The sequence below is a fragment of the Theropithecus gelada genome, chromosome 13, assembly GCF_003255815.1.
Source record: "Theropithecus gelada isolate Dixy chromosome 13, Tgel_1.0, whole genome shotgun sequence".
Lineage (NCBI taxonomy): Eukaryota > Metazoa > Chordata > Mammalia > Primates > Cercopithecidae > Theropithecus > Theropithecus gelada.
Genome location: NC_037681.1, coordinates 18,705,851 through 18,719,752, shown reverse-complemented (window position 1 = coordinate 18,719,752; position 13,902 = coordinate 18,705,851). Strand labels below are relative to the sequence as shown.

The 13,902-nt window shown below is 42.2% G+C and overlaps 1 protein-coding gene across 1 annotated transcript in view; it reads left to right on the top strand.

Moving 5' to 3' along the window:
• Positions 1–13,902, top strand: part of VWA3B (von Willebrand factor A domain containing 3B) — a 238,457-nt gene that overhangs the window by 139,393 nt on the left and 85,162 nt on the right. The window contains exon 14 of the mRNA XM_025353936.1: positions 4,343–4,525. Within this exon, the coding sequence (XP_025209721.1) occupies positions 4,343–4,525 (183 nt within the window). The remainder of the gene's footprint in view (positions 1–4,342; positions 4,526–13,902) is intronic.

Here is a 13,902-nt window from a genome sequence, read left to right as displayed (position 1 = left end):
TCTGCATCTCAGAAACATGGCTCGGTTGTGCCAGGGAAAGGCTGGCGCTGCCACGGCCTGCTGCTGGGTCCTTGATGAAAGCTGGGAAGGACCCAGCCTTGGGTGGGAGCAGCAGGAACGGGAGGAGGGGGAGGGGACTGCCTCCAGCCGTGAGCCACAGGAACCAGCATCAACGGGACCCCACGGCCAGTTTGGAAGCAGTGAATGGGAGGTGAGGAGAAGAGAAGGTAGGAGCAAGGCAGAAAGGAGTCACCGCGGCCAGTTTGGAAGCAGTGAACGGGAGGTGAGGAGAAGGTAGGAGCAAGGCAGAAAGGAGTGAGGATGACTGATTCCCGGTTGACAATGATTATGATATTAACTGATTGAAATGCAGATTTCAAGAAGAGGCAAGTAGGCTTGGGGGTGGCTAGTGGAGGAAGCTGAGTTTGCGAACCTGTAGTGTGTGCGTGGGTGTCTAAAAGTCCCTAGAAATATATGGAGCTAGAGTTTGGGGACAGTGTGGCCTGAAGATTCCGACTTGAGGGACATCTAGGCAAGTCAAGGTATATTTTTCTTTTTAATATACTCTTACTGATCTTTAAAATTGTTTACACTGTGGACAATTTGGAAAACACGGATAAGCATTAAAAAGGAGAAAATGTGGTTGGGTGAGGTGGCTCACTCCTGTAATCTCAACACTTTGGTAGGCTGAGGCAGGAGGATTGCTTGAGCCCAGGAGTTCGAGACCAACCTGGGCAATGTATTGAGACCCTGTCTCTCCAAAAAATTTTAAAATTAGCTGGGCGTGGTGGTGTGCGCCTGTAGTCCTGGCTACTCAGAAGGCTGAAGTAGGATTGTTTGAACCCAGGAGTTCAAGGATGCAGTGAGCTGTGATCGCACTGCTGCACTCCAGCCTGGGCAACAGAGAGAGTCCCTGTCTCTAAGAAAAAAACAAACCAAAAAAGGACAAAATTTAAATCACTCATAATTGGGTTTTGTGGGTTTTTTCCCATCTCACATATCACGTGCATTTTTCCAAGTCATGAAAAATTTTTCAGGAGCATCCTTCTCAACGACTGTGCCGCATTCTGTTGTATGAATTTAATAAACCTTGCACCTTAAAGCTATTTTTGTTTAATCTTTGAATAGTAATGCATATTCTAATACATTCTTTTCTACCTTCATAGAAAAGCATAGCCAGAGAAAATTCTCCCTCTCACCCTTTTCACCAGCTAGGAGGCACCTGATATAACTAGTTTTTTTGTATCTCCTTTCAGAGATGGTCTCTGTTATACATCAAAAGTGTATTCGTATATATTTCCTCTTTTTTACAAAAACAAATGTTAGCCTATTATACACACGATTCTGCACCTTTATTCGTCAAACAGTGTGCCTTGGAGATGGCTTCATATCGTTTAATACGGAGCGTCCTCATTGTCTTCTAGGTTCCATCACATGGCTGTCCCATCACTTATTTAGCTAGTCCCGGGCAGACGCGCAGTCAGATTGTTTTTGAGCTTTTTGTTTTACACAGTCTTGCTAAAGCAACCCTGCGCATATATCGGTTTGCAGGTGAGTGAGTATATCTGTAGTGTACATTCTGAGAAGCGGCCTCAGCTGCAAGGTCCATGTTTTGATGGATACTGCCAAACAGCAGCCCCCAAAGAGGATGTCACAAGCGACATCCCCACAAGCAGTGGATTGAGAAGAATTATTGATCTACAGTCCAGTATGGACTTTGGAGGCTCTGGAATCTCCCAATAATAGATACAACATACACTCAAAAAATTTTTTTTTCTGGAGAGAAGATCAATCTATTTCACCAGAATCTGAGGGTCCGCTCAAAGATGGAGAATCAAGGATATGAATAATGGCTGGAGTCAGGCCAAGCGCAGTGGCTCACACCTGTAATCCTAGCATTTCGGGAGGCTGAGGCAGGCAGATTACTTGAGGTCAGGAGTTCAAAACCAGCCTGGCCAGCATGGGGAAACCCAGTCTCTACTAAAAATACAAAAAAAATTAGCCAGGCCTGGTGGCACGTGCCTGTAATCCCAGCTACTCGGGAGGCTGAAGAGGCAGGAGAATCGCTTGAACCTGGGAGGTGGAGGTTGCAGTGAGCTGAGATCGTGCCACTGCACTCCAGACTGGGTGATAGAGTGAGACACCGTCTAAAAGAAAAAAAAAAAGCTTGAGTCAGAAATGTGCAAATTACCCCAAACATAATTTAGAAATTCTTGAGGACTTCCGAATTCAACACTGCCTTTTCGACACCCGCGGTCTATTTTTGCATTATTCCTTGGATTCTCTCAAAAAGGCAAATTGATGTTTGATATTCGTGTTCTATGTAGAAGATATTGAGATGTACCACTCAATTTCCATTTTTTGCTTTTGAATTTTCGCTGGCTTTGCAGGAGCTGAATGTGTAAGGCCAGTGTTATTCCAAATATTCAGCAGAATTTTCTCCTTGGAAGAACAGATACAGATGCTGCTCTGGATCAGTTACATGGACACTAGCTTCCTGCCTGCTTATTAAATATCTGAGGGAGCACTATAAAGTGATAGTCTCTAAAATGTAGCAGGTCAAAGGGGTTCTAGAAATATTAGTCTTCATTAAAATGGGATCATATACACATTGGATAAGTGTTCTTTGGTGGGCATCCGTAATGTAAACTGTCAGGGTCTTTGCTGGGAACAGCCCCATACTGCTTTGGCTGTGGTCATTTTGGGAATTCTTTGAAGTGAGGGGCTGGCCTGGACTGGAATCAAGAAAATGGACGTGGTAAAGGCATCTGCACCATCCTAAATAAAACTAATGGCTAAAGCCTTAGCATGGAGTATGTGAGGGCAGGAGGATGGGGAAGGTGCAGGGTGATCAGCCTGCACATACGCAAACAGACCTCCTTCAGGCAGGGAGGAGATGGAATCTCTGCCTTTCTGGCCACTCCAGCTGATGTGTGTGGAGGAAGGCTGCACAGCTGATGTGTGTGGAGGAAGGCTGCACAGCTGATGTGTGTGGAGGAAGGCTGCACAGCTGATGTGTGTGGAGCCCTGGCTGCACAGCTGATGTGTGTGGCGGAAGGCTGCACAGCTGATGTGTGTGGAGGAAGGCTGCACAGCTGATGTGTGTGGAGCCCTGGCTGCACAGCTGTTTAGACTCGGAGCAGAGGGAACTGGGGAAAGTGGCTCAGGTGTGCCACTTGACCTTATCCTAGGCTGACAGCAGCACCTGGCAAATATGCTCAACAAATATTTGTGGAATGCTTTCTAGGGAACATCATCTCATTTACTCCTCACAGCAGTCCTGTAAGGAGGGAGTAGTTGGTTCTGAGCCACAGATGAGGAAACTCACATTAGACAGGACATGCCCTAGGCCATTCAAATGGGCAGTGCTGGATGAGCGTCAAGCCCAGGTCTCTAGTTCTGGAGCTGTTTCCATCATTCCATACAGCTGAAGACAGCGTGAGCGAGCGAGACTGTCATGTGTTTCACTGTAAGCCCCACACCTGCATCCAGTCTCAGGTGGTTCCTTCATATTAAACTGGCATGATGTTCAAGTGGCCCAGGATGGTGCTGGGGGCTGGGCAGAGGGTGGGGGTGCCCCTTAGTGGCAGAGGGAGCTCCATCCCTGCAACGGGAAACAGCCATTCCTGTCCTCTGTCCCTCCCCACTGAGGAGTCCTTTTGCTGGTTTATATCCTCAGAGCTTTGAAGAGCAGACTCAGAAAGCTGAAGCAAACCTCTCACCACCGCAGACTGCCTAACCGTGCCCTTTTCCATCACTCATTCCAGCAGCTTCTCTGGGCTGTGGAGCGGTGGGCCCGCTCCCTGTCTAGCTCCTGTGTACAGTGAAGAAGCCTCTCTCAGCTCTGGGACGCCTTCATCCATGCCTCACAGAGCCTGCCTGCTTTCTTCAGCTTCTAAGATGAACGCCCAGCACATGGGAAGGCCTTCAACAAACATGTCTTCCTTCACTGTCTGTGGGAAGCGTTGACCGTAGCATGTTGGAGGCTGCAAATTGCTCTTTTGCAGCCCGGCACTTTGCACACATGGACTCTAAGTTCAGGTGCACCTAAAGTCGAGTGACTTGGTTAGCCAGATCTTTCTCCTAGCCTCTTTGTCCCACCCAATTGAGAGACCTCCGAGCCAAGGCCCTTGTCTTGTGGATCACTGTACTCTCACCATCTGGCAGAGTCTTTTCTTTGTTTACTGAATTGAATCGACATGTTTATAAGGAGCCACTCACCACTGTATACGGAATTACTGTTTGGGTATCTGTAGTAAATACTAAGGATTTTCATATTCTTTTCTTTCTCTTCTTCTCTTTCCATCTCCCTTCCCCCCCTCCCCAAAACTTATCGTTTCAGCCGCCTGAAATGGTTATAGACCAGGTCAGAGTTTTTCAGGAAATTCCTATTTATACCATCTCCTTCAACTACAACGATGAGATTGCAAACAGGTTTTTGAAAGAGGTCGCTGCTTTGACTGGAGGAGAGTTCCATTTTTATCATTTCGGTTGCAAGGATCCCACTCCTCCAGAGGCTGTTCAGGTAAGAGCTTGGTGGGCTGAGAAGGGAGTGTTCATTTATTTGAGCATTACAGGCTGGCGGTCCCTGGATAATACCTTCATTGAGAAAAGAGCAACCATAAAGATAACTAAGACCAAAAATAAACAATGAGTCACTTAACAGTGAGTGTACCAGTGTTTCTCAGAATGTAGCCCGAGGACCACCCGAGCTAGGGCATCTGAGCAGATTCCTGCATCCCATTTCAGAGATGCTAAAGCAGGTTGTAGGCACAGAGGCCCAGGAATTATAAATCAATGCATATATTTTGTTTTTCTTCTAAACTTCTTATTGCAGAAAGTTTCAAACATTACACAAAAATAGAAGCATATATAGACCCCCATGTACCCATAATTTAAATTCAATAATTATCAATATTTTGCCAAACTTTAGGAATCTGTGTTTTTAACAAGGATACCCAGGGGGCTATATGTGAAGTTTGTTAATCACTGCTATACACAGATATTTGTAGAAAACGAAACAATGTCAAATGTAGGTGGTTAGTTGCTTGCTGACCTCTCAGACTATGTAACCGTTTGACCACCTGATAAAGCAATTTATTTTAATAGGCTAATGGGAGAAAGCAAATAAAATTCTATTTTCTCATCCTCCAGACTCGGCCTGTTCATATGCGTTTCAAGGATGCCCTTCTAGGGTGTGTGTTTTTTGTTTTCTGTTCTGAGCAGTGACTTTAAATCCAGATTCAGTGGGTAGCAGGACAAGTCAGAATACTGATCAGTGCTTCATGTGAGTGAACTACCTGGGACTAGGGAATGAATCATCCAAAAGCATTGGAGGGACCAGTGCTTTAATCTCACAGAGGGCTGGGAAGAGTGCTCCCATTAGCAAGGATTGAAAACTTCATAATCCTTTGGGCATTGGGTAAAGTACACAGGAGAGTCTCACCTCAGTAGTGGGAGCAACCAAACACTCCGGTTCCACCTAGCAAATCTTAAATGAAAGGCCTGAAAGGATCAAACTGTTTCCAACTAACTTAACTGCATCCCAGAACAAACCCCAAGAATAATTACAAGTAAACAAAAATATTCACCACCTGACAAAGTAAAATCAGCAATGCCTAGCATACAACTGAATATTATCAGGCATGCAAAAACGTAGGAAAATACAGACCCATAATGAGGAGGAAAGACAAACTGAAGACTTAAAATATACCCAGAACTCAATGTTACTATTAGAGCATTGAAACAGTCCTTGTAACTGTGGGGGAGACATGAAAGGTACAAGTAAGACACAAATTAAACATCTAGTGATGAAAAATATGTGGAATGGGATGAGCAGCAGATCAGACATTGCATAAGACGAGACTAGTGAATTGGAAAGCAGCAATAGAAGCTATCCAAAATGTAACACAGAAGAATGAGAATTCAAAAATAAAAACCAAACAAAAAACAGAGCATCAGTGAGTCGTGGAAAAATCCAAGCAGCCTAATAAACACATAACTGAAACAACAGTGGCCAAAAATGTTCCTAATTGGATTACAACAGTAAACCCACAGACCCAAAAGAACCTCAATGAATCCCAAGTGCAAGAAACATGAAGAAAACCAGGCCAAGGCAGAATCAAACTTTCCAGAAGCAGTGACAAAGAGAACATCTTAAAATAATAGAAAGAGGACACATTGTGCACGAGGAACAGTAGTAAAGATGACAGCAGATGTCTCATCAGAAATAATGCAAGTGAGGAGACAGTGGAGAAACATGTTTAAAATACTGAGAGACTGTCCACATAGTGTCTATGCAGAGTGAAAATATCTGTCAAAGAGGAAGATAAAATAGACTTTTTAAGATATACAAAAACGGTCAGGTTCAGTGGCTTACACCTGTAATCCTAGCACTTTGGGAGGTTAAGGTGGGCAGATTGCTTGAGCTCAGGAATTCAAGACCAGCCTGAGCAACATGGCGAGACCCCATCTCTACAAAAAATATAAAAAGTAGCTGGGCATGGTGGTTTGCACCTGTAGTTCTAGCTACTTGAGGGGGCGCTGAAGCAGGAGGATCACTTGAACCCAGGAGGCAGAGACTGCAGTGAGCCGAGATCGTGCCACTGCACTCCAGCCTGGGCAACAGTGAGATCCTGTCTCATAAAAAAAAAAAAAAAAGATACGCAGAAACTAAAAGAATTCATCACCAAGAAGCCTGCAGTACCAGAAACATTAAAGGGGAGTACTTTAGACAGAAGGAAAACCTTACCAGATAGAAATATGAATCTATGCTAAGGAATAAAAAGCATTGGTAAAGTTGATGCTGACTGCATAGGTAAATATGTAAAAAAGATTTCTTACTGCATAATTGTAAGAAAAAGTACAGGATGGACTTCCAGTTCCAGCAAAGATAGAGTAGTGCCATCCGTTGTAGGTCCACCGTCTCAAAACCAGAAAGCCCTGGTTATAACTCCAAAAGAGGACAAGGACTCATTGTCCTGTCATTCTTCAACCATTGTGGAAGACAGTGTGGCGATTCCTCAAGAATCTAGAACCAGAAATACATTTGACCCAGCAATCCCATTACTCAATATATACCCAAAGGAATGTAAATCATTCTACTATAAAGACACATGCACACATATGTTTATTGCAGCACTATTCACAATAGCAAAGACATGGAACCAACCCAAATGCTCATCAATGATAGACTGGATAAAGAAAATGTGGTACATATACACCATGGAATACTATGCAGCCATAAAAAGGAATGAGATCCTTCCTTTTCAGGGACATGGATGAAGCTGGAAGCCATCATCCTCAGCAAACTAACACAGGAACAGAAAACCACACACTGCATGTTCTCACTTATAAGTGGGCGCTGAACAATGAGAGCACATGGACACAGGGAGGGGAACAACACACACCGGGGTCTGTCAGTGGTGGGGGGCAAAGGGAGGGAGAGCATCAGGACAGGACAAATAGCTAATGCATATGGGGCTTAATGCCTAGGTGCCAGGTTGATAGGTGCCACAAACCACTATGGCATATGTTTACCTGTGTAACAAACCTGCATGTTCTGCACATGTATCCTGGAACTTAAAGTGAAAAAAAAAAAGACTCATTGTTGTGTCGTTCTCCACATTCCGAGGTCCCTTGGCAATGAGTCCTTGGGACTTTATTTCTATTCGTATATCCCAGACAGGGCACTGCAGAAGCCTCTCCAACCTGGGATCTCCAACAAACAGTGACCAAAAATGCTCCAGGAAAAGCCTGTTCCCCACGACCGCTGCCCCAGCCAAATGACTGGGAAGAGCACAGCTTAACAACAGAAAACCTTTTTCACAATACCTGTCCTGCTCCAGTCGTATACCGTGGAAAAACTGCATCCCCTCCCCCTGGGATTTCAGTGGTGCCAAACAGGGAGCCACTCTTTCACCCACTCTCTTGCTTCATGGAAGCAAGTGACTGCGCTCTGATCCCCCTGCCGAGTGGAGTAGTAGAGCTGACCAGGGAGCTAACCTTCCATTCCTACGTGGTGGAAGCAGGCAGCAACGCTCTGATTTCCTTGCTGAGGCTGTGTCCGTGAGGCTTAGTGGAAAGCTCATTCTCCTTCTGGAAGCAGGTGGTGCTTACATTTTTCTGCTAGGGTAATATCAGAGGGACTGAGTGGAAAGCTGATCTCTCATCCATGCGTGGGCAGGAGCAGCAGTGCCCTGAGTCCCCTACCAGGGTAGTGTCCACAGTGTCCAGTGTCAAGCGGACCCTCCACTCCTATCAGGCAGCACCACAACCTAAGCAGGCAGTGTGAGGCCAGTGTAGTCACTGTTTGCTTCGCCAGAGTCCTCATGTCAGCAGGATTCAGCATGAAGATGAGCCTCTACAAAGAGCCATCATCAATGAACATGAAAAAGGGAGAGAGCTGGGGAAGGGCCATGCTCCGCTTTCCCCCTATCTGTGGTGTTAGTAATGGGAAGCCTCACCTCCACACTCATACAACAGCATGAGACCAAGGGAGAAAGTGTGAAACAGGACTAGCCCCCACAGTGGTCCTCCCCATAATGTCAGCAGGGCCCAGTGGAGGACTGACGCTTCGCTTCCATTCAGCATTGACGAGACTGAAGGAGGTGGCACTAGGTGGGCTACTCAGTACACTGTCAACCCCCTACTCTTAAGAGAAAACTGTCCCACAAAAGAAAACTGTGCCACAGAAAGACAGTTGAACTCTTTTTTTTTTAGTGTATGTGCTGCTGAAGCGAGCACAACAGTTGAACTCTTAATCCTGCCACTCTGACAGCTCGCCCCGACAAAAAATAGCTGGGAAAGCTCACCAGATACATAGTTATGCCCAAGTGAAAGTCAAGTTTATCTATAACAGCCCAGCCCCCATGCATATAAGAAGTACACCAGAGGAGGATGTTTACTTGGATAGGTGGGCAGAGCTTGCTAAAGGGACACAGCTGCCAGTGGGCCCATCTGGAAAGCCTCGTCTCTGCAGGCTTGAGACTCTCCTCTCCTGCAGAGACACATCAGAGTGCATGGGAAGAACAGGCAGGAGAGGCCCAGCTAGAACCAGTGGCCCCTTGCAGAAGATTCTTTGTCCCTGTGGGCCAAGGGCTCTCCTACCCTACCCAGTGATACAGGAACACCTGGAGGCACCAAGAAACACCTGGAACCTGACGGAGGAAAACCCCTCCTGTCTCTTCAGGCAGCACCAGCAGGGACCAGTGGGGTCCAGAATGCCACCAGATTAGCAAAGAAGACCAAGATAATACCAAAAGCTTCTGAACATCAAACTGCCATTGGAGCAGAGACCCACAAAAGTAGGACAAATTCCACATGCTCAATTTAAGCAGGGCAACTACCAAGTAAAATAAAAGATTTTAAATAGGACCCAGAATCTTCTCACACAATAGAAAATGCCTAGGATCCAGTAAAAAAAAGTGCCCATTCACACAAAGAGCCAAGAAAGCCCCAATTTGAATGAGAAATGACAAATGGTGCCAACACTGAGATGATGTTGGAATATGTTGGAATGATCTGCTAGGATTTTAAAGAAGCTGTCATAAAAATGCTTCAACAATCACTACAAATCCTCTTGAAACAAATGAACAAATAGACAATCTCAGAATATAAGTAGGAATTATAAAAAAAAAAATCCAAGTGGAACTTTGAGAACTGAGAAATACAAGAACAGAAAATTTTAAAACCTCAGTACATAGGTTCAATAGTGAAGTAGAGATGACAGGATAATGTCAGTGAACTTGAAGTCAGAACAACAAAATTCAGTCACTCTAAACAACAGAGAGAAAATAGACAAAAAAAAAAAAAAAAAAAAAAGTAAATAGAACCACAGGGACCTGTGAGACAATGACAGAATATCCAGCATTAGTATCATCAGAGTCCACAAAAGAAACAAGAAGGAAAATGGGACTGAAAAAAAAATGACAAAATAATAGCCGAAAACTTCCCAAAGTTGGTGAAATATACAAATATACAGATTCAAGAATCTGAGTAAACTCCAAACAGGATAAGCCCAAAGAAATCCAGGCCAAGATGTGTCATAGTTAGACATTTGAAAATTAAAGACAAAGAAAAAAATAATAAAAATGACACCAATTCAATTGCAGATTTGACAGCAGACTTTCTGTCCAAGACCAAAGAAGCCAGGGGAAAAATGGCACAATATTTTTCAAGTATGAAAGAAAAGAACCATTAACCATGAATTATTTTATATTTTATTTTATTTTATTTTATTTTATTTTATTTATTTTCAGAGACAGAGTTTTACTGCATCACCCAGGCTGGAGTGCAGTGACACAATGTTGGCTCACTGAATCCTTAAACTGTTACGCTCCTGTGATTCTCCTGCCTCAGGCTTCCAAGTAGTTAGGACTACAGGTGTGTGCCACCATGCATGGCTAATTTTTTCATTTGTAGAGACAGGGTCACACTACGTTGCCCAGGCTGGTCTTGAACTCCTGGCCTCAAGCAGTCCTCCTGCCTCAGCCTCCCAAAGTGCTGAGATTACAGGTATTAGCAACCCCAAACTTTATATTTCACAAAACTGTCTTTCAAGGATGAAGGGGAGATAAAAATATTATCAGATAAATAAAAACTAAAAGAACTTATTGTTAGAAAACTTATTGATTGTTCACAGGAGGTTTTTCAAGCAAAAGGAAATTATAAAAGAAATAATTGGAGCATCAGAAAAGAAAGAGCAGAAATATTGGGAGATATAATCTATCCTTTTCCTCATGACATTTACAAATCATATTTTTAATGATTGAAACAAAAGTTGTAACATCACGTAACACTGAAGACAATAATAGTTGAAGCTGGAGAAGGTAAAGGGACCTAAATGGAAGTGATGTTTACTTATTTTCATTGAAGGAGTAAAATGTTGATGCTGGGACTGTTATAAGTCACATATATATGCTGTCATACTGACAGGATTCATTACAAAAGCCATACAAAGGGCTACATTCAAAAACTCTGTAAATAAATCAAAATGGAATTGTAAGAAAAAATAAAGTTTAAATAACCCGAAGGAATGCAAGGAAAGAGAGCGGAGGAATGAGACCAGAGAAAACAAACTGTAAAATACTGGAAGTAAGTACTAACATGTCAATTAATGGTCTAATTATACCAATCAAAAGACAGATACAGCAGAGTGAATTAAAAAAAAACAAAACAAAACAAAAAAACAAACAAAAAAAACCAGAACCAAACTATGTGTTGCTTTCAAAAAACTCACTTTAATTCTAAAAAGGTAGGTTCAACTAAAAGGATTTTTTGAAATATATCATGCAAAAATCCTTAACAAAATATTAGTAAAATGATTCCAGCAATGTATTAAAACGTATACACTACGATCAAGGGGGATTTACTCCATATATACAAGAATATTTGTTCTTTTTTTTTTTTTTACCCAGGCTAGAGTGCAGTGGCACAATCTTGGCTCACTGCAATCTCCACCTCTGTGGTTCAAGCAATTCTTCTGCCTCAGCCTCCCGCGTAGCTGGGATTACATAGGCACTGGCCACCATGCCCAGCTAATTTTTATTTTTAATAGAGACAGTGTTTCCCCATGTTGGCCAGGCTGATCTCAAATTCCTGACCTCATGTGATCCACCTGCCTTGGCCTCCCAATGTACTGGGGTTACAGGCATGAGCCACCCCACCCGGCTATTTGTTTTTGTGTATTGGAAGTATTTGTTCATTTGTTTCAAGAAATTTGTAACTGATGTTTCAACATTAGAAAATCTATTAGTATAATCCAGCGTATCAACAGGCTAAAGAAGAAAAATCGTATGGTTGTATCAATTGATGCAGAAAAAGCCTTGACCGAATTCCACACCATTCATAATAAAAACTCTCAGCAAAATAGAAAATAGAGGAGAACTTCCTCAACTTAATAAGAACATCAATGCAACACCTACAGCTAAAGTCATACTTAGTAGTGAAAGGCTGAATGATTTCCCCTTAAGATTAGAAGAGAGTCAAAGACATCTATTCTCACCACTCTGATTTAACATACCACTGGAAGTTCTAACCATGGCAACAAAGCAAGAAAAGAAATAAAAGGCATACAGATTGGAAAGGAAGAAATAAAACTTTTTATTTGTAGGTAACATATTATCTACATAGAAAACCCCAGGAGATCTACCAAAAAATAATAAATAAATAAAAAATGGAACTTTTATGAGATTTCAGCAAAGTCACAAAATTAATACACACACAATTCAATCACATTTTGATAAAGTAACAGTGAGCATGTGGAAGTGAAAATTAAATACCCAATACCAATTATAATTGAGTTTCAAAGAAGATGAAATGTTTATGCACCTAAAAAGTATGTACAGAAGTTTTATGTTGAAAATTACAAAATGCTGAAGATACCAAAGAAGATCTAAATAAATGGAAAGACATGTTCTGTTCATGGATTGAATGACTCAACATATTAGAGACATCAGTTCTCCCCAGCTTGATCTATAGGTTTATTAAAATTTCTATAAAAACCCCAGAAACGTTTTTTGCAGACATAGTTAAGCCTATCTAAAATTTATGTGACAAGTCACAGGCTCTAAAAAAGTTTAAACAATCCTGAAAAAGAAAAATAAAGTGGGAAGAATCATTATATGTAGTATTAAGGCTTACTATGTAGCTGCATCCATCAAGATGTATGGCTTTAGTGTAGAAACAGACACGTGGACCAATGGAACAGTTATAGAAACACACCCACACAACATGCTCAACTGGTTTTCGACAAAGATGCAGAAGCAATCCAGTGGAGGAAAGATAGCCATTTGAATAAATGGTTGGAGCAATTGGATATACAAAGGCAAAATAATAAACCCCAACCTAAACCTCATACCTCATGGACATCTTAGCTCAAAATGGAACATGGACTTACATCTAAAAGCATAAAACTATAAAACTTCTAGAAAGAAATGTGGAAAAAATTTTGGGGATGTTGGGCTACCAAAGAATTTTTAGTCTTGATTCCAAAAGCGTGATCCATAAAAGGAAGCATTAATATATTGAACGTCATCAAAATTAAAAGCTTTCAGTCTTTGGGAGACCCTGTTAAAAGCATAAAAAGATGAGCTGCAGACTTAGAGAAAGTGTCTGCAAATGACATATCAGACAAAGGCCTTAGTATCTAGAATATATGAAGAACTCTTAACAGTAGAAAACAAACCATCTAATCAGAAAATAGGCAAAACGTATGCACAGACATTTCACCGAAGAGAATCTACAGATGGCAAAGAAGCACATGAAAAGAGGGTCAACGTCGTAAAATTCAACAGCCCTTCAGGTTAAAAACTCTCTGTAAACTAGGTATTGATGGAGCATATCTTAAAATAATAAGACCCATTTATGACAAACCTGTAGCCAATATCATACTGAATGGGCAAAAACTAGAAGCATTCCCTTTGAAAACCAGCACAAGACAAGGATGCCCTCTCTCACCACTCCTATTCAACGTACTGTTGGAAGTTCTGGCCAGGGCAATCAGGCAAGGGAAAGAAATAAAGGGTATTCAAATAGGAAGAGAGGAAATCAAATTGTCTCTGTTTGCAGATGACATGATTGTATATTTAGAAAACCCCATCATCTCAGCCCCAAAACTCCTTCAGCTGATAAGCAACTTTAGCTAAGTCTCAGGATACAAAATCAATGTGCGAAAATCACAAGCATTCCTATACTGCAATAACAGACAAGCAGAGAGCCAAATCATGAGTGAACTCCCATTCACAATTGCTGTAAAGAGAATAAAATACCTAGGAATATAGCTTACAAGGGACGTGAAGGAACTTAATATCACAAACCACATGGTCCAATCATTCTACTCCTAGATATTTATTCAGGAAGCATGAAAGCCGATGTTGTATGCAAATGTGTGTAACTTTATTT